Source organism: Oncorhynchus tshawytscha, linkage group LG28, assembly GCF_018296145.1.
Source record: "Oncorhynchus tshawytscha isolate Ot180627B linkage group LG28, Otsh_v2.0, whole genome shotgun sequence".
Classification (NCBI taxonomy): domain Eukaryota; kingdom Metazoa; phylum Chordata; class Actinopteri; order Salmoniformes; family Salmonidae; genus Oncorhynchus; species Oncorhynchus tshawytscha.
This window is the reverse complement of record NC_056456.1, coordinates 20233718-20260022: the sequence shown is the minus strand read 5'-3', so window position 1 is coordinate 20260022 and position 26305 is coordinate 20233718. Positions and strand designations below refer to the sequence as shown.

Genomic DNA, 26305 nt, shown 5'->3' with positions numbered 1-26305 from the left:
TTCATGCAAATGACAGGGATTTGGGCCTGTTCCAGGGAAAGCAGTATGTCCTTCACGTCAGGTTCGTCAGACTCGTTAAATGAAATAAAAGCTTCTGCCAGTTCGTGGTGAGTTAACTGTTCTGATGTCCGGAAGTTATTTTCGGTCATAAGAGACGGTAGCAGCAACATTATGTACAAAATACGTAAAAAAGAATAAGTTGCAATAACGCAAAAAAAATTAACAACAGAACAGTTGGTTAGGAGCACGTAAAACATCAGGCATCTTCTCCGGCACCATGATACACATAGCCCCACATTCCCTGTGGGGCTACAGCGCATTGAATTCCTAAATAGGCTAAATATGTACAATAAAAAAAACAATACAATATAAGTTGGAAACTACTTTTTGCTACTGGTACTGAGATATGGCCAGTCCCATATGGACAACTACACAATGTTTTTGTTTTTTTATTACATTTTTTTTTTAGGACAGGCTATTGAATTTATCTCCCAGGGAGGCCATAGTGAAATATTGTGAAGATTTTGATTATAGACTTCATTTCTTGCACATACCATCTTCTTAATTATTATTATTTTTTTACATAGCATGGATCACTTAAATGCTTAATAAAAATGTAGGGGGGTGACTTTCTAAAATAATTAAGAACTCCTCTTCTCTCAGCAGGAGAAGCCACCTCACTGGAAGCTCAAATCTCTCTCAGTGAACTCAAAAGGGCATTGGATAGCATGAATAAAGGGACGATATTCCTCCTGAGGTCTATTTAAAATGTTGTAATCAATTAGGTCCACTATTGCTCGAAATTATTAACACAGCCGTTCACAAAGGTTCATTTGGGAGAGATGTGAATACAGTACGATTGTAACTTTCATTTAAAAAAAGGATGACAACCAGTGTTCTGACTATCGCCCCCATCTTTGATAAACACAGATATGAAACTGTTTTCCTAAATGTTGTTGTCCCGTCTCGAGACTTACCCAAATTGGTCCACACAGACCAAAGCGGGTTTGTTTTAAAAAAATGTATCCTCGGATAAACTCTGTTGACTATTACATATCTTAGATGCTTCATCAGAAACAACAGCTCCTTGGGCTGTATTATTTCTCGATGCAAAAAAATATTTGGGTCTGTCTTGGAAAATATGGGAATTGGCTCCAATACTATGATTAAAATACTCTATGTCAATCCCTCAGCCATCGTTATAACAGACAATATCTGCTCCGTTTAGAATCACTAGAAGCAGCAGACAAGGCAATCCAATTTCGCCTTTGCTATTTTTATTATCCATGGAACCCCTGGCACAACAGGACAACTACCCTAAGCACACAGCCAAACAATGCAGGAGTGGCTTCGGGATTCGGGTTCTTGAGTGGCCCAGCCAGAGCCTGGACATGAACCCGATCTAACATCTCTGGAGGGACCTGAAAATAGCTGTGTAGCGACGCTCCCTATTCAGCGTGACAGTGCTTGGGAGGATCTGCAGAGAAGTATGGGAGTATTCCCAAAATACAGGTGTGCTAAGCGTGTAGCTTCATACCCAAGAAGACTCAAGGCTGTAGTTGCTGCCAAAGGTGCTTCAACAAAGTACTGAAAACTTATGTAAATGTAATATTTTAGTTTTTTGTTGTACATTTTCAAAAATGTCTAAAAAACTATTTTTGCCTTGCAATTGTGGGGTATTGTGTGTAGATTGAAGAACAAACAACAATTTAATCAATTTTAGAATAAGTCTGTGACGTAGTCAAGGGGTCTGAATATTTTCCAAATGCACTGTACTGCTGCGGCTGAATTTTTGTACTTCAATGATTCCCATGGCTCCCCCTTCTGGCAATTGGGATAAAATTCATACTGCGGTTTCAAAATGTATATGGCAAGGTAAACGATCCGGGATAAAATGAACAAACTTACAAAGAGGGAAAGACATAGGAGGACGATCCGTACAAAAATTTAAATCGTATTTCCAGGCACTAGCATTTCGCCCCATCCTAAATTGATTAAGACATGATTTTTTCGCACTCTGGCTGAGTATAGAGAGACATATGGTGTCGCCTATTGCCCTAAAAGAGGTGGTCTTCACTGATATATCCCTTAAACAATGTAAGCTATACTTTGGTCCTATTATTGCTCACACAATTTGTATTTGGCACCAAATGTAAAAACAAGGTAACTGGGATTCAAAATGTCATGCCCATACTCCAGCATTTCACAATAATGCCTTGTGATCTGGAGGGCGACCTTTTGCATTCCCCCAATAGTCAATATGTGGAATTCTTACGCTTATCGATATCATGGACAGATGATATCATGGATATAATGGTTTGAGAACATTTCAAGATTTGAAAGATACATACACATTACCAGGCAACTCCTTTTTCTACTGCCCTGTAATTAAATGCTTCAGGGGCATAGTTACAAAATTAATTTTGAAGTGCATGAATGTAAATATTCAACACTTTGTATCTATTATCTTTACTTGACAATGATAGCTCCTTGAATCTGTCAATCAATCAGAGATGACTACTGCTGGCAGGCAGCAATAAGCGGTTGGGGTGGATGGGGTGGGAGGTTGGGGGTGGAGTCCCACTTATTTTTTTGTTTTCTTTTCCTGTATATAATGATTGTATTATTATTATTACAAAACATCTCAGCAATCAGTACATTAGGTCCCCATTGGACAGGAAGCTGCCAATCAGTGGCTGTCTGACTCTGAGGGCCCCTTGGCACTGATTAAACATGGGAGAGTGAAAAGCTGGACTGTGACAGAGGAGAGGGGAATGCAGGGCATGGAGGAGAAGAGGAGAGGGGCTTCTGCCAAGCCTTCACAGCTCAGTGATCAGAGGGGCTGGGCAGAAAGACATGCAGGCAGGCAGACAGGCAGGCAAAAATACAGGCAGGCAGGCATAGTGACAAAGGAGAAGCCTGTTTCGCTACTCAGTACTCAGGACCCTGGTGTCGTGTGTTGAGGGGATGGGAATGGAGCCTAGGACCAGCACACACACACAGACATGGAAGATGAGGATGAGCCCAATCTGGACCAATCAAGTACCAGAGGAATACACTGTTCAGATACTGCTTCAATTACAGTAACAATACCTATTCAAATGCACATTAAGATTACCAATACACAATCATGCATTGAACACCAACTGTAATTGTGATGTGCATGTTTGGATATTACAACCAGCACTTGGAATTGCATGTGCCTTGTCTTAGATGTGCAACATTTCACAGCAATCCACAGTGGAGGTATGGATGGACTCCATACCAAAGAGACTGGAAACTAGTGTTTCAGTGGTCCCGGCAGAGAGGAAGGAAGCCCAGGTTAGCCTGCCCTGGGGTGGTAGTGTTTCATGTGAGGGGGCCTCTATAAGAATCCCATTCGTATAGGGTCCTGATGGGCTACAGAGGGCTAGGGGCTAGGAGGCAAGCCATCAGTTGCTGTTTTAATGTTGCGAATCACACAGAGATACAGTAATTTTTAATCTATATGGAATCAGAACATAAGACCTTTGACTGTAATACACTATATCCAAAATCCAGTAAAACCTAGCACTTCATCACATGTACTATGTATAAAATAGATTCAGCACAAAGTGATTAATATGCCCACAATATATGCAATGAATAATGATAATATAAATTCTGTGCTCATATAAAGTCTAACCATGAATGGGTTTGAATCCCCCATTCAAATCTGTAATGAATTCCTTCAAATGTCCCTACTATAAAAGTGACTGTGTTTAATATAACAACTAAGCTTCTTGGTAACTTCATGTGTAGATTGTTACAGGTGTAAAAGCATTCACCTTCCCTGATACAATAAAATTACATCACAGACCAATCACTCATAGACACAGTGGTCCTCCAGCTCCTCCATGTGGTCATAAACAGAACTGCAGATGAAACTTAATTCCCTCACCAGAACACACTGCCCTGCGTACACACACTGTGCCCTAAATGCACCCCATTCCCTATGTAGTGCACAACATTTGACCAGGATCCATAGGACTCTGGTCAAAAGTAGTGATCTATATGGGGAATAGGGTGCCACAGCAATCCCTGCCCCTTTAAGATTGACCATAGTGATGTCACCAGAGGTTAGGTTCCTTGGAGGATTACCGTCAGTGTGGAGGAGAAGAGCCAACCTGACAGAGGCCAGGCCTCACTAATCAATTAGCAAAGTGAAGGAGACTTTGCGGGTGCACAAAAACAGAACTTTGCCACATTAAATCACAATCACTGGGAAGCTCTCTTATCAAGAGTCTGACCCTTGAATGGTGTATTATTATTATGGGCAGCAGATCAAGAGCAATCTGGTTTTATCGGGATGATTTAGTTAGACACATGGGCCCACTGGCCTATAGCTAAGTTTGTAGCCAAATAAATCTCCCTCTCAAAAAAGATTTGTCCCAACATGTTGAAAGACAGACATTCCAATATTTTGCTTGCAAAATAATCCATTATTTATATGCCACTATATGTTAGGATATTCAAATCCTTATTCCTTTAACTATCCTCATCAGTTGATTATACATTTAGCTAAGCCTACATTTCATCTGAGGGCTGCCAATTTCTTTAAAAAAGTGACAAAATCCATAAGCCATAAAACTCCTAAATTGACACATAACTTTCAAATAAGAGGGCATTACTACTAATAAAATGCTAACTTTACATAAAACCATAAAAACATCACTTTAAATGTACAGTTGGACCAATCTAGCCTTGAAGACAAAGTATGTAGGAAGGCTGTCCATATAGCAGCCAAAGTATTTATTGTGTCAGAGGAACAAACTGATTGGCAGTTCTCCCAGCCAATCCCTGTCTAGATATAAGAGCTATGGGTGGAGACCAGTGGAGAGGTAGACAGTGTGTGACTGTTCTCCACTCTGGAAGAGGTAATTATAAAGCATTTCACTTTTCAACTCTCTCTCCGCACACACACATACATAAGTTCCCTCTCCCTCTCAGCGATCCAACTCAATGAAGCCTCTGTTGCAGATCTGTTTTCCTATGGCTAAGTTGGCCAACTCCCCCAAGTGTCATTTATGACGCATTTTCAGGTCAGGCTATCTATGGCATGTTCAGAGTAGGACATTTATTTATATGTACTTATAGGTTAAGGGTACTGGTCCTCTCTGACTTGTAATAATCTGCAATAACATTAGAGTTGATGATGTTTTACTGGGCGAAATACTTTGGCAAATGTGACACCAGATTACAGACACACTGTGATGATACACCACTGACTATACCCCCCTCCCCTCAAGGTGTCGAAAGCGTTCCACAGGGATGCTGTCCCATGTTGACTCCAATGCTTTCCACAGTTGTGTCAAGTTGGCTGGATGTCCTTTGGGTGGTGGACCATTCTTGATACACACATGAAAAACCCAGCACCATTGCCGTTCTTGACACAAATCGGTGCGCCTGGCACCTACTACCCTACCCATTTCAAAGGCACTTCAATCTTTTGTGATTGCCCATTCACCCTCTGAATGGCACACAGACACAATCCATGTCTCAATTGTCTCTAGGCTTAAAAATCCTTATTTAACACATCTCCTCTTTCATCTACCCTGATTGAAGTGGATTTAACAAATTACATCAATAAGGGATCAGAGGGGGAAGAAATGGCGGAAGGAGAAGTATTTTTTGATTCTCTTGGCACAAGTACAATTGGTAAGAATGAGTGGACGATGGTGAACAAGAGTGGAGAAAAAGGGCTAAAGTTGGAGATGAAAAGCAATTTATGGTCGGTGTGCAATTCACAAGCAAGGATGTTTTTTGGGGGTAACCTGTTTGCGGTCTCGAATGATGAATTGGGTAAAGTGGAATCGGTCAGAGTGACCAGGAGAGGTATGATGTTGATTTCATGTGTGTCAAAAGCGCAAAGAGAGAAAGCTCTGTGGCTCTACAAGATGTCAACGTCTGATGTGGAACGCTACACTTTTCAGAGTAGGGCACCGGTTAAAGGTGTCATCATTCCAGGAATGGTAGACGCACTTAGCTTGAATCAAATTATAGACGGAAAGAAGGATCAAAGCCTATCGGTTATACTGTCGTTTGATGAAGGGGTTCTCCCGACTTATGTAAAGATAATTTGGTGAGACAGTGCTATATGTACAGAAGCCGTTTCAGTGTTACAATTGTAAAAAGTTTGGACACGTGGCAAGTGTTTGTCGAAGGAATAAATATGAAGTAGTGGAAGAAAAGTATAGCCAGTTATAATTAGTTATGGTAATGGTTTAGCAGATTCTAAAAAAGAAGACCAGTCTTTACGTGGCTAAAAGAAATATAACATTATTAAAACGGTTATATCAGGTATTGTTCATCCTGATCAGACAGGTTTTTTCATGGATGATACATTGGAGATATGATACGACAACTACTAGAAATAATAGAACATCATGAAACATCTAAGAAGCCAGGCCTGGTATTTGTAGCGGATTTTGAAAAGGCCTTTGACAAAGTAAGACTGGATTTTATTTATAAATGCCTGGATTTTTTCCCATTTCTGTGATTCTCTTATAAAATGGGTAAAAGTAATGTATAACAACCCCAGGTGTAAAATAGTAAATAGCGGCTACTTAGACAGTTTTTAATTGTCAAGAGGAATTAATCAAGGGGGCCGCTGTCACCATATATATTCTTTATGGCCATCAAAATGCTAGCTATTAAAATCAAATAACAACATTAGAGTATTAGAATTCCAAGGCTTAAAAACAAAGTGTCCATGTATGCCGATGACTCAAGTTTTATGTTAAGTCTGCAAGCTAGATCCCTGCAATGTCTCATTGAAGATCTAGATAACTTTTCTGGACTTTTCTGGACTAAAACCTAATTATGATAAGTGTACCATATTACGTTTTGGATCTTTAAAAAATACAACTTTTACATTACACTGCAGTTTACCTATATAATAGGCTGATGGTGGGGTAGACATACATGGTATTCATATCACAAAATATATAAATTAGCTCTCCACAATGATTTTCAATAGAAAACAAGTAAAAATAGACAAGATCCTTCCACCATGGAGAGGTAAATACCTGTCTATTTATTTTAAAATTGCCCTGATTAACTCCTTAGTCATATCTCAGTTTACTGATTTACTTATGGCGCTGCCTACTCCAGGTGATTTGTTTTCAAATCATATGAGAAAAAAGAATATTTTGCTTTATCTGGGACGCTAAACCAGACAAAATAAAGTGTGCCTATCTATATAATGAATATGAATTGGGTGAGTTGAGATTATTAAATATAAAAGCACTAAACCTCTCTCTAAAAGCTTCACTTATTCAAAAGTTTTACTTGAACCCTAAATGGTTCTCAAGTTCTCAAGTAGATTACTAAGAAAAGCTTATCCATTGTTTAAAAATGGCCTTTTTGCCTTTGTGCAGATTGCCATGTCTCATTTTTGTTGAATTGAAAATTGTACTTTTTAAAAGCATCTCTCTTTTTCAAACAAGCATTGTAGAGCTGGCTACAATTTCAATTTCATCCCCCTGAAAAGATAGAACAAATATTACAACAAATACCTTGGCTGAACTCAAATGTGCTGGTTGATAAAATACCTGTATTTATGGGTATTTTGTTTTTAAAGGATATTGTAAATTGGAATGGTAGAGTTGTGTTTTACATGGAGTTGTCAGAATGGTATGGGGAGGTCTGCTCAATCCAAGATTACAACCAATTAATTACAAGCATTACCCCAAAAATGGAGGAGGCAGGTGGCAGCGGGAGGAGGTAGGTGGCAGCGGGAGGAGGTAGGGAACAGGTCTGTCTGACCAATATAAAGGATCAAAACGGGCAGAGGAATACAAATAGCATAAAGAGGAAAGTATACCAGTTTCATTTGAGGACCAGGATGTTGGCACAACTGTGCCAAGAGACTTTTGATATACCGATTCCATGGTACAGGGTGTATGAGTTGATATATAAAGATTCAAGACTGTGTTTTTCAGCTAAAATTATTATATGGAATTCTTGCTACCAACAAAATGTTGAATATTTGGGGTATTCAATCATCTAAGTTCTCCCGATTTTGTTGTGAGGATACAGAATCAATAGACCATTTATTTTGGTATTGCCCTCAGGTAGCCTGTTTCTGGTCTCAGGTTCAGGAATGGCTGAAAATGCAGAACATTGATCTAAAATTGACCCTAGAAATAGCACTGTTGGGCGATCTGGAGAGACCGGGTCAGTCAATTAATAATATACTAATAATCTTAGTAAAAGTATTTATTTTCAACTCGCAATCTGGGGATTCTATTTGATTAGATAGATTGAAATTGTATGTTAAACATCACAGCATGGTTGATATATATATGGAGCGTAGAAATACAAAGAGGGTGACCATCAATGTAGATGTGATGTTCAGGGCAGGGCAGGTCACCCAGCCAATTCTATTAGCCTTAAAGGAAGTCATAAGAGGAGAATTATAGAACCTCAGATGCTCCCCTCTCCTCACATACAGACAGGGGTTCAAAGCGTGTTGCCGTGTGCTGTGACATCCCTGTAGGGATAGACTAACGCAGGACAGCATTTGAGTAGAACCACAGGTTATTGGGTAATGTATCTGTATTATCCAGTGTGTGGCACTGGCTGATTGAGTGGAATGACTTGTATTAAATGCATTACAGTCAGGGTTGGGGAGTAACAGATTACATGTAATCCTGTATATGTAAGGGGTTACAAAAAACAGTAACTGTAATCCTTATTGTAATAAGATTAACGTTTAAATTCAGAAAGGATGTTTCCGGAAAAAAATCTTTGACACTTCTCTGTTTTCTCAATAAGTTTGTTCCTTCTGAGTGAGGCTGACCACAAGTCAGAGACCACTGTGATGACACACCAAATGGGTTTGATGGATCGCGGGAAAAGAGCAGGAGTCGTTTTAAGCTACAGTGTCTTCCAACTGTGCCACTGATGTAGGCATCCAAAGATTATCCAATTTGAATAAACGCTTGGAGGTATGACAGCAGTGGTGTAGTCTACGGCGATACGGATATCACTTATTATTGATATCTACATACGGCATTGATGTGAGTCACACTGCTGCTCTCTCATTTAGCTATTTGCACGTTATGGATTGTGGTTGTTGTGGATGGCTGTTCACAAATCTAAATGTGTATTTGAACCCAATAATGGTTGAACTCAAGAAGTTTAAGCTGCCTATCAATCATTGTTCTTAAACCAGTGGACAGCCAGTGAAAAATGCGTTCCTGCAACAGCTGCATAGTGCCGATCCAAGCCTATGAAATAAAAGTGGGCCTTTTATTTCTCAATCGAATGAATGCTGATGAAAAAAAAATCCATAGGTCTAAATGGTCACATGCACAAACTCGCACACTTTCGATAGATTTAAAAGGGGCAATCTGTAGTTGCAAGTATCCATTTTTGGATTTAAAACAATAAAACAATTGTGATATCATGGTCAGTCCTTGCATTCATAGCTCTGTCTATTAATCTGAGAGTGGTTACATTTCTCCAGGCCCATCCCTCAGATTTTTACCAAAACAGAGGCGGGGCGCCCGTTTTGTTGTTGTTTAATTTGTGGATTTTCCCTCTAAACAGCTGCATATTATCAAGATATCAAAGTGTCACCAAAAAAAATGTAAACAATAGGCCTATAGTAAATGCAGCACATGGCATTCATTTCTCACATGTAAATAGCACTTTTCAGAACCCTATAGGTTCACTCCCCTTGTCAATTATAATTGTTTAACCTAGCTCAAAACCTCCCAAAAAATGTGGGATTGTACATGAGTTTGAATGAGAGAATTGTATTGAATCGCCAATCAACACATTATTATATGAAATCAAGCAGCCTCTTTTCTATGGACATTTGTAAAACTTGGCTAAGAGTCAGCCAGTTGTTAGCCCAGCTGTAAGCTACTATCTAAACAAGTTATTAGCCTGAAAAATATCTACACTTTTAATCTCTTTATAACAAGTGTGAATCTTCACATCCCATTGTCATTGGAGGTTGGGAGGTTAGTTGCTGACTTTTTTGGAGTTTCAGGATGTTTGCAGAGTACTCTTAGTTCTGAGTACGAGTTCACAGTAGTGAAATAATGTTTATTTTTCAACTGTAAATACTGTCACTTTTTGGTCCACCAAACATCGTCTCTCCTTTCCTGTTTACAATCAAAGCGATTGTATTTCAATGCCCCCTACTCATACTCACCTCTTAAACATGACCCATTTCACCTTAACATGGTATAAAATACATCCTGCTTCAGTGGGATATGTTTATAGCTTATTAATGGCCATGTCTTTCTGTGCTTGGGGCTTGTGTCACTTTTAGATGCTGTGTAGAGGCTGAGCTGACCTGAACACAGGTCTACAGTACAGTAGTACTGATATTTTATTTATTTATTTATTTTACCTTTATTTAACCAGGTAGGCAAGTTGAGAACAAGTTCTCATTTACAATTGCGACCTGGCCAAGATAAAGCAAAGCAGTTCGACAGATACAACGACACAGAGTTACACATGGAGTAAAACAAACATACAGTCAATAATACAGTATAAACAAGTCTATATACAATGTGAGCAAATGAGGTGAGAAGGGAGGTAAAGGCAAAAAAGGCCATGATGGCAAAGTAAATACAATATAGCAAGTAAAACACTGGAATGGTAGTTTTGCAATGGAAGAATGTGCAATGTAGAAATAAAAATAATGGGGTGCAAAGGAGCAAAATAAATAAATAAATAAAAATTAAATACAGTTGGGAAAGAGGTAGTTGTTTGGGCTAAATTATAGGTGGGCTATGTACAGGTGCAGTAATCTGTGAGCTGCTCTGACAGTTGGTGCTTAAAGCTAGTGAGGGAGATAAGTGTTTCCAGTTTCAGAGATTTTTGTAGTTCGTTCCAGTCATTGGCAGCAGAGAACTGGAAGGAGAGGCGGCCAAAGGAAGAATTGGTTTTGGGGGTGACTAGAGAGATATACCTGCTGGAGCGTGTGCTACAGGTGGGAGATGCTATGGTGACCAGCGAGCTGAGATAAGGGGGGACTTTACCTAGCAGGGTCTTGTAGATGACATGGAGCCAGTGGGTTTGGCGACGAGTATGAAGCGAGGGCCAGCCAACGAGAGCGTACAGGTCGCAATGGTGGGTAGTATATGGGGCTTTGGTGATAAAACGGATTGCACTGTGATAGACTGCATCCAATTTGTTGAGTAGGGTATTGGAGGCTATTTTGTAAATGACATCGCCAAAGTCGAGGACTGGTAGCATGGCCAGATTTGATTTAGTGTTCTCATTGGAAGCAATAACAGAGTTTAAGGTAAACACTTGTGCCATAAGGGCATATATTTAAAGAGTAGCGGAATTAACAGGAAGCCTTTCTGCCAGCTGATGACCATCAGATTAGTTTATTTACTTCATTCGAGACATTTTAACCTGGAGTTAAAAAAAAGAGTGGGAGGTCAGGTTAGTTAAAGAACTACTGTAACATAATACAATACAGAAAAAATCATATTAATTGATGGCATGCCAAAATAACACTGTCCTTGATCCTCAAGTGCTTAAAGTAGGAAAGGAAAGGTTGCTGATAGTGTCTGATGCAGAGTCATAATACACATCTGGGTGTATTGTTTATAAGGACAGATAACTTTCCCGCAACACTGTTCCCACAATTAGTAGTAATGGCTATGCAAACAGACCTGTGGAGATGCATTGTGTGGTCTGCCATTCGTGCTTATTTGGGTCAGACAGAGGAGAGCCCGGGCCATCTTTCTGAGTCTGCCAAGGGTCCCTTCAGCACGCAATCACGCACGCACACACACATACGTACACACACGTACACACACACACACACACACTGGCAGGTAAGCAGTCTGGTTCAGTCTGCTTTATAAAGACCATCGAGCCATTTCACTGGCTCACTCAACCAATCAGAAATCATACAGCACTGGTGACATCACGTCACAAGAGCGTGTTTTATGTGTCTGGACAGAATAGAGAGGAAATGGTTTGACAACATTTCGGCCACAAAGGAAAACCAAACAGCCCAGTGAAAACCTCTATTGAGTATTGTTCAGACTGAGACAGATTTGTTACAGTAGACTGGACAGTTATTCAGCAGAGTTCATTCATAAATCTCCCTGGGTAGGGAGTGAAAGAGGTCACATTTACAGGTGAGATAACTAATGTAATGTGCCCTCAAACCATGAACTGTCACTGTGGTCATCGTCACTGTCTCTACTTTGATATCTAGATGATCTGTAGCCTCAGTTAGATTCACCTGGTCTCACAGGAGAAGCAACTGGAGTCACCATATACCAACAGCCACTTTGATCTCAGAATAACTCTTTCTATTGGATCATCTTTTAGCCTCTAACAATGAGAACTTAGATTTCGTTTAGATTTAAGTGCTGCCTTCAATACTATTGATCATGCTATTCTCACTAAGAGGCTAGACGACTTGGTTGGTCTACGAGGACAGGTTCTCAATTGGTCCAAATCATACACCACACCAGTATCTCGACCTGCACATGTTCATCTGATCATTTATCACTCCAGTGTTAATCTGCTCACTCCTATGGCCTATTTATTGCCTACCTCCTCATGCCTTTTGCACACAATGTATATAGATTCTTTATTTTCTACTATGTTATTGACTTGTTTATTGTTTATTGTTTACTCCATGTGTAACTCTGTGTTGTTGTCTGTTCACACTGCTATGCTTTATCTTGGCCAGGTCGCAGTTGCAAATGAGAACTTGTTCTCAACTAGCATACCTGGTTAAATAAAGGTGAAATAAAAAATAAATAAAAATACCTCTGAGCGGTATTCAATTTGTTCATCTGGCCAATAATTCATCTGAACGTTCCAAGCTTGAATGTGCCTTCTCCCAAGGTTCTGTGCTTGGACCCCTTTAATTTCCCTTGTACGTGTTACCCCTTGGTTATGTTATCTGTAAGCACAACATGCACTTTTACTGCTAACACTGATAATACTCAATTGTATTTATCTTTTAAACCAGACAATGCTTTCCCGTCAGCCCACCATGAGACTTGCATCACAAGTCTCAACACAGGATGACAACCAACCTCTTGCTTTTAAACTCTGATAAGACATAAATGATGCTACTTGGACACTAAAAACATATATAAAGTGTCAGACCTCACTCTCAACGTTGAAGGTTGCCTTTGACAACCACATAAAAAGCATCCAAAAACAGCATCCTTCCATCTCAGGAACATTTCCAGAATTACACTTCATCTCTCAGCCAGATGCCAAAAAATTGGCCGATGCATTTGTTTAATCTAGGCTAGACTACTGTAATGCCCTCATCTCCAGCTGCTCAGACTCTATTAAAAGTCTACAATTTGTACAGAACACTGCTGCTCGGATTCGAACAAACAATGGAAGGTATGAGCACATCACTCCAGTTTTATATGCACTACACTGGCTGACTGTAAAGTATCGGTCTGATTTTAAGACCTTACTCTTAACTTTTAAAGGCACTGCATGGCCTTGCCCCCCTCATACAGTGCCTTGCAAAAGTATTCATCCCTGTTCCCGTTTTTCCTATTTTGTTGCATTACAACCTGTCAGTTAAATAGATTTTTATTTGGATTTCATGTCATGGACATACACAAAATAGTCCAAATTGGTGAAGTGAAATGAAAAAAAAGAAGAGAGAGAGAAAGAAAAGTGGTGAGTGCATATGTATTCACCCCCTTTGCTATGAAGACCCGAAATAGGATCTGGTGCAACCAATAACCTTCAGAAGTCACATAATTAGTTCAATAAAGTCCACCTGTGTGCAATCTTAGTGTCACATGATCTCTGTATATATACGCCTGTTCTGAAAGGCTCCCGAGTCTGCAACACCTCTAAGCAAGGTGCACCATGAAGACCCAAATCAAATCAAAATTATTTGTCACATACACATGGTTAGCAGGTGTTAATGCAAGTGTAGCGAAATGCTTGTGCTTCTAGTTCCGACCAGGTAGTAATATCTAACAAGTAATATAACCTAACAATTTCACAAAAACTACCTTATACACACAAGAGTAAAGGAATGAATACGAATATGTACATAAAAATATATAAATGAGTGATGGCCGAACAGCATAGGCAAGATGCAGTAGATGGTAAAGAGTACAGTATATACATATGAGATGAGTAATGTAGGTATGAAAACATATAAAGCGGCATTGTTTAAAGTGGCTAGTGATACATTACATCAAGATGGCAAGATGAAGTAGATGGTATAGCGTTCAGTATATACATATGAGATGGGTAATGTAGGGTAAGTAAACATTATATAATATAAAGTGGCTAGTGATAAATTGATTACATACATTTTCCCATTATTAAAGTTGAGTCAGTATGTGGGCAGCAGCCACTCAATGTTAGTGATGGCTGTTTAACAGTCTGATTGCCTTGAGATAGAAGCTGTTTTTCAGTCTCTCGGTCCCCGCTTTGATGCACCTGTACTGACCTTGCCTTCTGGATGATAGCGGGGTGAACAGGCAGTGGCTCGGGTGGTTGTTGTCCTTGATGATCTTTTTGGCCTTTCTGTGACATCGGGTGGTGTAGGTGTCCTGGAGGGCAGGTAGTTTGCACCCGGTGATGCGTTGTGCAGACCTCACTACCCTCTGGAGAGACTTCCGGTTATGGGCGGAGCAGCTGCCGTACCAGACGGTGATACAGCCCGACAGGATGCTCTCGATTGTGCATGTTTTTGGTGACAAGCAAAATTTCTTCGGCCTCCTGAGGTTGAAGAGGTGCTGCTGTTGGTAATCAAGCCTACCACTGTAGTGTCGTCTGCAAACTTGATGATTGAGTTGGAGGCGTGCATGGCCAGGCAGTCGTGGGTGAACAGGGACTACAGAAGAGGGCTGAGAACGCACCCTTGAGGGACCCAGTGTTGAGGATCAGCGGGGTGGAGATTTACCTACCCTCACCACCTGGGGGCGGCCCGTCAGGAAGTCCAGGACTCAGTTGCACAGGGCGGGGTCGAGACCCAGGGTACTATGGTGAAGGGTGCTATGGTGTTAAATGCTGAGCTGTAATCAATGAACAGCATTCTTACATAGGTATTCCTCTTGTCCAGATGAGTTAGATGAGTTAGGGCAGTGTGCAGTGTGATGGCGATTGCGTCGTCTGTGGACCTATTGGAGCGGTAAGCAAATTGGAGTGGGTCTAGGTTGGTAGATAGGGTGGAGGTGAGATGGTCCTTGACTAGTCTCTCAAAGCACTTCATGATGACGTAAGTGAGTGCTACAGGGCGGTAGTCAATTAGCTCAGTTACCTTAGCTTTCTTGGGAACAGGAACAATGGTGGCCCTCTTGAAGCATGTGGGGACAGCAGACTGGGATAAGGATTGATTGAATATATCTGTAAATATATCTGCGCATGCTCTGAGGACGCGGCCGGGGATGCTGTCTGGGCCTGCAGCCTTGCGAGGGTTAACACGTTTAAATGTTTTACTCACGTTGGCTACAGGGAAGGAGAGCACACAGGTTTTGGAAGTAGGCAGTGTCAGTGGCACTGTATTGTTCTCAAAACGAGCAAAAAAAGTTGTTTAGTCTGTCTGGGAGTAAGGCATCGTGATCCACGACGGGGCTGGTTTTTCTTTTGTAGTCTGTGATTGACTGTAGACCCTGCCACATACCTCTCGTGTCTGAGCCGTTGAATTGCGACTCCACTTTGTCTCTGTACTGACGCTTAGTTTGTTTGATTGCCTTGCGGAGGGAATAGCTTCACTGTTTGTATTCGGTCATGTTTCCGGTCACCTTGCCCTGATTAAAAGCAGTGGTTCGCGCGTTCAGTTTTGCGTGGATGCTGCCATCAATCCACGGTTTCTGGTTGGGGAATGCTTTAATAGAAGCTGTGGGTACAACATCACCGATGCACTTGTTAATAAACTTGCACACCGAATCAGGGTATTCGTCAATGTTGTTGTTCGCCGCAATGCGGAACATATCCCAGTCCACGTGATCGAAGCAATCTTAAAGCGTGGAATCCAATTGGTCGGACCAGCGTTGAACAGACCTGAGCACGGGTGCTTCCTGTTTTAGTTTCTGTCTATAGGCTGGTAGCAACAAAATGGAGTCGTGGTCAGCTTTTCCAAAGGGAGGTAGGGGAGGGCCTTATGTGCGTTGAGGAAGTTAGAATAACAGTGGTCTAGGGTTTTGCCAGCCCTGGTAGCACACTCGATATGCTGATAGAATTTGGAGAGCCTTGTTTTCAGATTAGCCTTGTTAAAATCCCCGGCTATGTGGTTTCCAGTTTACATAGAGTCCAATGAAGTTCTTTCAGGGCGGTCGATGTGTCTGCTTGGGGGGGGGAATATACACGACTGTGATTATGATCGAAGAGAATTCTCTTGGTAGATAATGCGGTCTGCATTTGATGGTTAGGAATTCAAAATCAGGTGAACAAAAGGACTTGAGTTCCTGTATGTTGTTATGATCACACCACGTCTCGTTAATCATAAGGCATACACCCCTGCCCTTCTTCTTACCAGAGAGATGCTAGTTTCTTTCGGCGCGATGCATGAAGAGACCAGGTGGCTGTACCGACTCAGATAGCATGTCTCGAGTGAGCCATGTTTCCGTGAAACAAAGAATGTTACAATCTCGGATGTCTCTCTGGAATGCTACCCTTGCTCGGATTTTGTCAACATTGTTGTCAAGAGACTGGACATTGGTGAGTAGTATGCTCGGGAGCAGTGCGCGATGTGCCCGTCTACGGAGCCTGACCATAAGACTGCTCCATCTGCCCCTTCTATGGCGTCGTTGTTTTGGGTCGCCGGCTGGGATTGACGTTGCTCTTATATCCAATAGTTCCTCCTGACTGTATGTAATAAAACCTAAGATTACCTGGGGTAACAATGTAAGAAATAACACATAAAAAAAATAAAAAATACTGCATAGTTTCCTAGGACCGCGAAGCGAGGCGGTCACCTCTGTCGGCGCCAGAAATTCCCAAACAGGTCAGGGAAAAAGTTGTAGGGAGTACAGATCAGGGTTGGGTTGTAAAAAAAATATCAGAAACTTTGAACATCCCACAGAGCACCATTAAATCCATTATTAAAAATGGAATGAAAATGGCACCACAACAAACCTTCCAAGAGAGTGCCACCCACCAAATCTCACAGACCAGGCAAGGAGGGCATTAATCAGAGGCAACAAAGAGACCAAAGATAACCCTGAAGGAGCTGCAAAGCTCCACAGCGGAGATTGGAGTATCTGTCCATAGGACCACTTTAAGGCTTACAGTCCAGCTGGGCTTTATGGAAGAGTGGCCAGAAAAAAGCCATTGCTTAAAGAAAAAAATAAGCAAACACGTTTGGTGTTCGCCAAAAGGCATGAGGGAGACTCCCCAAACATATTGAATAAGGTATTCTGGTCAGATGAGACTAAAATTGAGCTTTTTGGCCATCAAGGAAAATGCTGTCTGGTACAAACCCAACCCTTCTTTTGGGGGAGGGGGGGGGTTGTGTTACTTCTTGTATGTTTCAAAGTGGTAGGCATGTTGTGTAAATCAAATTATACAACCCCCCCAAAATCTATTTTAATTCCAGGTTGTAAGGCAACAAAATAGGAAAGATGCCAAGGGGGTGAATACTTTCGCATGCCACTGTATCTGGCAGACATGCTCGTTCCATACAACCCAGCGGGGGCGCTCTGCACCCAAGGAGCCGGTCTGCTTACAGTTTCTAGATGCAGAACCAAGGCAGAGGGTGGAGCGTTCTCTATTAAAGCACCTTAGTTGTGGAAGGGTTTGCCCTGTCAGGTATGAGGGGCAGACACCATTTGAGGTTTTTAAATCACATTTTAGCTGGGCTTTTAATAAGTGATTGTTTTCCACATCCTCTGCTCATGTTATTACTTTAAAAAATATATGTATGTAAAGTGTGGGGCGATTTTAAATGCACTTTATATAACTTTTAATTTGATTCAGTCATCATTGGACCGCACTCTGGCACTTTCATGGTGAGATGCTGCTAGACTCTAAGAGATGATCTGTGCAGCAAAAACACATCAAACAGAACCAAGAGTTCCCAGATGAGACAGACGACACAACACAGCAGGCATGTCTCTCTCCTAGATGTCTCACTGGGTGGTGTTATGACAACAGGAAGTAGTCCTAATTCTCCACAACCAGTTTGTGCCCACTGAGTAATCTCTATAAATCTGTATAAGATCCTTCCCATCACAGCTGTAAAATGGCCACGGCTTTCCTTTCACTGGGTGTGTTTCCACAACTTTCACGGTCCAGAACAGCGGCATACAGAGAGTGCTGAGTGCTCCCCATGGAGCCTCCAGGAATACTGTACTGTACATTCCCCTTCATTTTGACCTCAAAGTGAACAGCTTGTGAACAACTTATCAGGACAATTTCATCAAGAAACCTATCATTTTCCTCATCGTACTCAGACAAGGTTATCATAACACTCTTACAGATGTCACTTACACAAGACAGTCTTCACATCCAAAAGTGGGTAACCGTTAGATGAGGGAGTCACTAGCCTTTTCAAATGAAGTAACCAAGGAAACCTCACGCCTACAAAACAACATCGGCATATATTTGACGCCACCAACTGTCAAATATAAAAACGGTTGAGAAGTTATGACATTCCTATGTTTGTATGAGCACATGGTAAAATATTGTATATTCATGTCAAAGTCTCAAAAAGTACTAACACATGAATAGGTAGGTATTATTTTGTAATAAACTTTCCATTGAGTGGTTTTTCCCTTAAAAACCACAACGGAACATTACATTATAGCTTAGTGACACCTTTTACAGTTGGTCTTATAACCTTCACCATTCTGCTCTATATGACACTATACTGTAAGTGGAACATACTGGAACCTTTTCCAACAAGTGGAGGGAATTTCTTAGCCCATAAAACTGAAATAGGTTTATAATGTGAATTGTTCATTTTTAAATGTATTTATAAAGCCCTTCGTACATCAGCTGATATCTCAAAGTGCTGTACAGAAAACCAGCCTAAAACCCCAAACAGCAAGCAGTGCACAGATGTAGTAGGAACCTAGGAAGAAACCTAGAGAGGAACCAGGCTATGAGGGGAGGCCAGTCCTCTTCTGGCTGTGCCGGGTGGAGATTATAACAGAACATGGCCAAGATGTTCAAATGTTCATAGATAACCAGCAGGGTCAAATAATAATAATCACAGTGGTTCGATGTATTAACACGCTTCAAAAGAAATCTCCCACTGGGGACCGATCAACAGGACTGTATTAACCAAACATGAATTCATTTGTGAGGAACTGAACCAGACTAAAATCAAATGTGAAAGGCAGTAATATTCAGCCCCACTAAAAAAATGTGGGTTAGGGTTAGTAAAGTAGTCAACGTAAAAGTCCTCATTAACCAGTCATAAAGAATAATAAAACCTCAGATAGCGGTGGATTTTGTGATAAGAATATACAATCTCTGTTGTCTTTCATATCAAAACAGACGTTTTGGCTAGGGTGATCATCATATTTCAAATGATGACATTCCTACACACATTCCCATATTTTAACTCAAAACGACACACTGAGAAACAGATATTATACACGCTTTATGCATTTTTTGTTGTTGTTGTGATTCGATTTGAAGCGTAGTTAACACGATATTCTCCAGAGCCACTCCATTAGACAGCAGATTGAAGAGGAACTTAGCCCTTCAGAATGTGTGTTAACCAGAGTCAGTGTAATGACAATGTAACAACCCTAGATAATAGTACAGTTCTCTCTCTCTATGGTAGTAACAAGAGGGAATGCATGTCCACATCCTTACAGTGGGGCAAAAAAGTATTTAGTCAGCCACCAATTGTGCAAGTTCTCCCACTTAAAAAGATGAGAGAGGCCTGTAATTTTCATCATAGGTACACTTCAACTATGACAGACAAAATGAGAAAAAAAAATAAAGAAAATCACATTGTAGGATTTTTTATGAATTTATTTGCAAATGATGGTGGAAAATAAGTATGTATATGCTCATCAAGTGAGCATATAACTCAGACTTGCCCGGAGTCTGTTTACTACATGCTATGTATGTCACAGGATAATCTGTGAGATGGAGAAAAAAAATCATTCAGCTATTCACCCAATAAACCAGTTGCATTCAACTTTCAGTAGGGAGGTAAAAGATGCAGCAAACACTTCATTTCAAAAGCATCTGTAGCATAGGGGGATCAATAATGTACTGTACACTAAAACGACATAAGCCTACATCTCACACCTTAAATCAACTTGTCCTCAGAAAAGTTATCAAGTATATCCACTTAAGATACTGTATCTAACTATTTTTGACATAAAGAAGGCTATTTGATAAAGAAGCTACTTTGTCTTACAATTTCTTCCAAGAGAGTCAAGACATTTTAAAACCAAATGCAGCAGGTCGATAGCCTTGGCAATGTTTAGGCACGTTTGAGTGCATCACATCAGCACTACCAAGAAATACATCAAATAGGGCTACATTAATTATGAATACTTACATTTCAAAATGTCTTACCTTCAATGACCTGAACTGCAGGTTCAAAGTGGTACAACAGGCTGAGAAGAAGAACCGAAGACCACCTGGGGAGGCTGAAGGTAAGAAAATTATGTTGCATGAGTTAGTCTGAATATTTTTTTGGCTTTTAAAATCAAGCACAGAACATTAAAAAAATAAACACCCTTACCGAATAATCATTTTGGCATAGAGATGTCAAATCCAAGCATCCAAAATTGTCCTCAACGTGCTTAGAGTTGGAATCTGCTCTCGGTCTACTTCAGACCTTTGCCTCTCCTGCCACTGAGTGCACTCTCCCTCCCTCCCTCTCTCTCCACTCTGTCTCTCTCTCTCCCTGACAGGCTGGAGTACCAATCGAACAAAGAAGGCCTCAGTTCTTCAGTGAGTCACTGGCCCACGGACACGGAAATCTGACTCCTTAAAATCCCTCACTAAACCGCTGCCTTAAAATTCTTAACTTTGCCATTTGTATGGTGACTATCTGAATTTTTCCATCTCCATTATTTTATTGCATTATTACCAGTATTTGAAGTTGATGGAATGGAAGATATTTTGCAATCCATCTATCAGGCTGGCTCTTTTTAACCCTCCCGTTGTCCTCCTATTATGCCTACCACACAGTGTCCCCCCGGGTCACCCTGTCCCGTCTTGGCTAAAGGCCCAGTGGCACAAGTGTGACAGTATGCGTGTGAACAGCCTTTGCAGATGTATTTCTTACACCTGCAGCACGCGGTGTGTGTCTTGGCGTCCTTCTTGGGTGGGCAGAGCTGACACCTCTTCCTCTTACTCGCCACCGGCGGGGCGGCTGGGGCGGCGGCGGCGGCGGCCGGGCCAGCGGCTTGCTCCCGGGCTGGCGGACGAGCCTCGGTGGTGGCACTCTGTAGGACTTTGACAAGTGCGGACGCGGCTTGGGTGCGGGGGAGACGCTGCCTTCTTTGGATCAAGGGCTTCACGAGTGCCTTTCCGAGCTGCTCCAGGAACACCCTCCTCTTGTTCCGCTTCCCAGGCATCCAGTCGGTCTTGATCTCTCGCCATATGACAAAGGCGTTGTAGGAGGACACGTCGAGGATGTTGTGGAAGATGACCAGGGGCCAGCGGGCGGTCATCCGTCTGCAGCTGTAGGTCCCGACCACCTTGTCTAGGTTGTCCACGCCGCCCTTGTTGCAGTTGTAGTCTAGGATGAGGGCTGGCTTCCGGTCGAGGCGATCGCTAACGTCGGGCTCCGCGTGCAGCGTGCTCAGAAGTAGCACGTTCTTATTTCTCTTTGCCAGGTAGGACACTAGAGTGGCGGTGGGCGTGAAGGCGAACCTGGAGGACAGGACCTGTCTGCCCTTTGACTCGTGCAGCGTGGGCGGGAGCTCGGCCTTGTTCTTTCTCACCGTGCCCACCATGGTGAGGTTCCTCTCGAGGAGCCGCTGGCCAAGTTCGTAGGAGGTGAAGAAATTGTCACACGTGACGTTGTGACCGCCCGGCAGTCCCTCGGTCAGATCGAGGACGACGCGGGCGCCCTGGTTCTTCTCGGGGCCACCGCGGGCCGCCTTGCCGGTGTTGACTTGCATCTTCCAAGCGTAGCTGGACTTGGCGTCGCAGGCCACCCACGACTTGATGGCGTATTTGGCTGGCTTGCTGGGAATGTACTGTCGGAAAGGACAGCGTCCTTTCGGTGGGGAGAAGGGAGGGGAGAGGAGATTAGCAGAGTCATCGTTACTGGCTCACCATGGGGGGGGGGGCACTGTGTTTATGTTACACTGCCGATTTCTACTACTGCCGATTGCTACTACTGCCCACGCTACTACTGCTACCTCTCTATGCTACATGTACATACACAAATACATAGACGGTACCTCTGAACGGGACCAGCTGTTCGTCCACCGTCACGTCGGCCCCAGGTTGTAGAGGGCCGGCAGCCGCTCCTCCCACAGGTCCCATACCTCTCTTATGGCCGCCAGTCTGTCGGTGGCGAGTCTCGCGGGTCTCGACTGGCAGTCGTCGAATCGCAGCAGCCTCGATTACTTGTGAAACACCTTGAGCGGCATGGTGGCGCGGAACACGGTCCTGCCGCTCTCGGCGTCCCACAGGCTGGCCGCGGCCTCGCCTCGGGACCTGTAGACGCCGGCTAGGATCAGCAGCCCTACGTAGGCGCGCAGGTCGGTGGAGTCCATGGGTCGCCAGCCGTCGGCGTATTTTCTCACCCCCTGCAGATTTGTCATGTCCACAATTATCCTTTCTATCGCCGGTGTGACAAACAGCCGGAAGGTGGACTCAATGTCGAGCGCTCGCGACGCGGCGTAGGCCGTGGGCGGATGGCGCGGGGCCGGTCCGTGCCGCGATAGGCCATGGAGGACCATTTGATTTTGCCGTTCTTTGACAGCAACGTCTCCCTTTGGGCTCGGGCGGCTGCCGCCGTGTCCTCTCTGTCTCGCTCTGGCTCTCTGGCTCTGTCTCGATCTGGCTCTCTGTCTCGCTCTCGCTCTCTGTCTGGCTCTCTGTCTCGCTCTCGGGCAGCGGCCGTGTCTCCCTCTCCCTCTCGCTCTTCCTCCGAAGAGGAGCACGACCGCGAGGCCGAGTCGTCGTCGTCCGCATCACGCTCGGGGTTGTATTCCTCACCGTCTTCATCTTCCGAAACGTCCTCCTCTTCGGATTCACAGTAGTCTTCTTCGTCTTCTTGGTTGACACTGGAGGATATCTGTTCCAGGACCTGAGCCGCGCTGAAACAAGGACTGCGAGGCGTCGTAGGCGGAGGGCTCACGCTCGGCGGGGTCGTATTCCTCCTCGTCGTCGTCCTCGTCATCGTCCTCATCATCGTCCTCATCTTCTTCTCCTTCTAGAAGCTACTATCTTGTCTCATCGCTACAACTCCCGTAAGGGCTCGGGAGAGACGCACTGCTTCTTAACACAGCGCGCGTCCAACCCGGAAGCCAGCCGCACCAATGTGTCAGAGGAAACACTGTGTACCTGGCAACCTTGGTTAGCGCGCACTGCACCCAGCCCGCCACAGGAGTCGCTGGTGCGCGATGAGGCAAGGATATCCCTACTGGCCAAACCCTCCCTAACCCGGACGACGCTAGGCCAATTGCGCGTCGCCCCACGGACCTCCCGGTCGTGGCCGGTTACGACAGAGCCTGGGTGCGAACCCAGAGTCTCTGGTGGCACAGCTGTCGCTGCAGTACAGCACCCTTAACCAGTGTGCCACCCGGGAGGCCTGGCTGGGGAACCTCAATAAGATTAAGCAGCTCCAAAATATTTGAGTGAAAATTTCATTTTAAGAGGGGCCGAAATTTGTTCTGACTCAATGAGAGTTGGGGAAAAGTTAAATCAACTTAAAATGACGTGTTACTGAAATTGTTCTGATTCATGAGACAAGTTACTATGGAAATAATTTCATCACAAATGTGTAAATTATGTCAAATATTGGAAAATTTTATCATAAACGATGGTTCATAGCCAATACCCAACTACAGGTAGAGGCACCCTGACAGTGAAATTTAGTAATAAGGTGAAGGACATTCCAAGTCTTTGAAGTTTGGTTGTCATCAACCACTGAGGACTGCTAAAGCTTTTCCATAGACCCTGTATCATGTGACTCTCGGCACCCTGTTTAGATGCTTATCGGCCTCAGACTCCATGAACTGAACCTACTGAAGATGGCATGTTGACCACAAGGCATCTCCACAAATTCCTGATTTCAATTCAGTTGATATGCAACTACACTAGATACATCCAAAACTCTACGGGTATACATCCAGAACTGTACGGGTATACATTTTAAAAAGGATGTGATCTCTGAAAATTATAGTCTTTTAGCTTAGATCATTTGACATCATTATTGGATGGTCAGCGGTCATCGATCTAACATAATGTAATCATTTTGGATCAACTGGTTTTTATTACATTACATAGTTGTTTATGACATGTTTCCAAGAGAGCTGGGGGAAGAACACTCTTATGGAAGCATTCCTGATGGAGATTTTATGTTGTGAAGTTACAATCCAATTTGACAATTTGCCTGATTGTTATTCTAGCTGGACTCCTAACCAGTCAGCCACTCGTTCCTCTGCCCTACAAAACGCATCCTGACAAATCCACTGCACGACATACCCACACCAAAGCCAATTACATTATGTCATAACAGAACTAGTGGTATAGCCACACTGACAATAGTGAAGAGGGTGAGCAAGTTTTATAGCAAACCATTGCACTGTAACACAATAAAAGCAAATAGGTTTCAATTAACAGAGTTGGTTGGCCCAGTTCAACAGTTTAAAGAGATCCAAGTGTTATTATCTCAAGCAGGGAATGGACAATTAGAGAAAACATGGTCAGGATCCTTCTGGCCCAAAGCTACATTCAGATCTATCTGCCTATAATAACCTTTATCTCAGCAAGCACAGAGAAGAGGTTGTGAGGCCATGCTGTTTTCAGTGAAAATGGTTGGGATGTTAACAAACTACAATTAGTAGATCTTGGAATGAAAGGGTCCATAATCTACCTTTAAACTGAGGAGAATGCAGACAACCTGGATATTTTTTTGCCTTACTATTAGAATTGATATGCTCTTCTATCACCTAAGGACAACACCAGCCAGATACCGTCTGAACTGTTGTTGTGTCTGTGAAAAATGTATCCTGAAAAAAACGATAGAATCTACTGTTTTCATTTTGAGAATCAATTCTTACAATATGTTTTTAAAGAGCATGCTAGGACATCTGATTTGAAGTATTTCATTCAAGGCCAAGATACATCGACAGATATTACTCCAAGTTTAGCAGGGACCTGGGTTTATTCACATTAAAGTAGTCTCTCGCTCATATGAGATTTGGTTCTGGGTTGCCAGATTAGCATGAAAGTTACACTTACTATACTTTTTTGGGGACCACAACAAACACTACCCTCTGCATTTCTGTGGGTTTTCCTCTCATAAGGCTTTAAAACTTGTCATGATACCTGCATGAGGTTTTGAGCAGCACCGGTCTCCTCAACCTCTGTCTTCTACAACCCCATGTGTTGGGAGAGAGAGCTAGGAAATCTGAGAAATGAGACTTGATTTCTTTTACATGATGGCAAGCCAGGTCAAATGCTGCAAGTCCCTGCGCTTGTTTATAGGTTGTCGATTGATTGCTTTGGTAACTACGGTAACAGCTTACGTAATGAAAAGGGAATTTTATCAGAGAACAGCCTTTTTATTCACAGTGCTTGAAACTCATGTAAAATGTGACTTGTATGGTATGCCATATGTGGGATGTGACTGGGTTAGCTAGCGGTAAGAAGGAGGGCTACAGTGCCTTGCGAAAGTATTCGGCCCCCTTGAACTTTGCGACCTTTTGCCACATTTCAGGCTTCAAACATAAAGATATAAAACTGTATTTTTTTGTGAAGAATCAACAACAAGTGGGACACAATCATGAAGTGGAACGACATTTATTGGATATTTCAAACTTTTTTAACAAATCAAAAACTGAAAAATTGGGCGCGCAAAATTTTTGGATGGTTGTTCTTTTGGAAGGTTATGCCATCTCCACAGAGGAACTCTGGGGCTCTGTCAGAGTGGCCAAGTTCTTGGTCACCTCCCTGATCAAGGCCCTTCTCCCCTGATTGCTCAGTTTTGGCCGTCTGAATACTAATGTAAATAAGGTATGTTTTTTATATTAAAGAAATTTGCAAATATTTCTAAAAATCTGTTTTCGCTTTGTCATTATAAGGCATTGTGTGTAGATTGATGACTTTTTAAAATCCATTTTAAAAACAAGGCTGTAACATAAAATGTGGGAAAAGTGATGGTGATAACTAGGTCGCATTTGGTTGAGACGTTGATCAA

General features: G+C 42.6%; 1 protein-coding gene and 1 pseudogene across 1 annotated transcript in view; both read right to left on the bottom strand.

The window, feature by feature from the left end:
- LOC112226880 (collagen alpha-1(XVIII) chain) overlaps positions 1-20807 on the bottom strand; it is a 55041-nt gene extending 34234 nt beyond the window's left edge. Inside the window, exons 1-2 of the mRNA XM_024391528.2 lie at positions 20660-20807; positions 20491-20564 (exon numbers count right to left, since the gene is read on the bottom strand). Of these exons, the coding sequence (XP_024247296.1) occupies positions 20491-20564; positions 20660-20670 (85 nt within the window). The 5' untranslated portion in view covers positions 20671-20807. The remainder of the gene's footprint in view (positions 1-20490; positions 20565-20659) is intronic.
- A 264-nt stretch (positions 20808-21071) lies between these two features.
- Positions 21072-22838, bottom strand: LOC112227375 (annotated as a pseudogene).
- Between the last annotated feature and the right edge of the window lie 3467 nt (positions 22839-26305).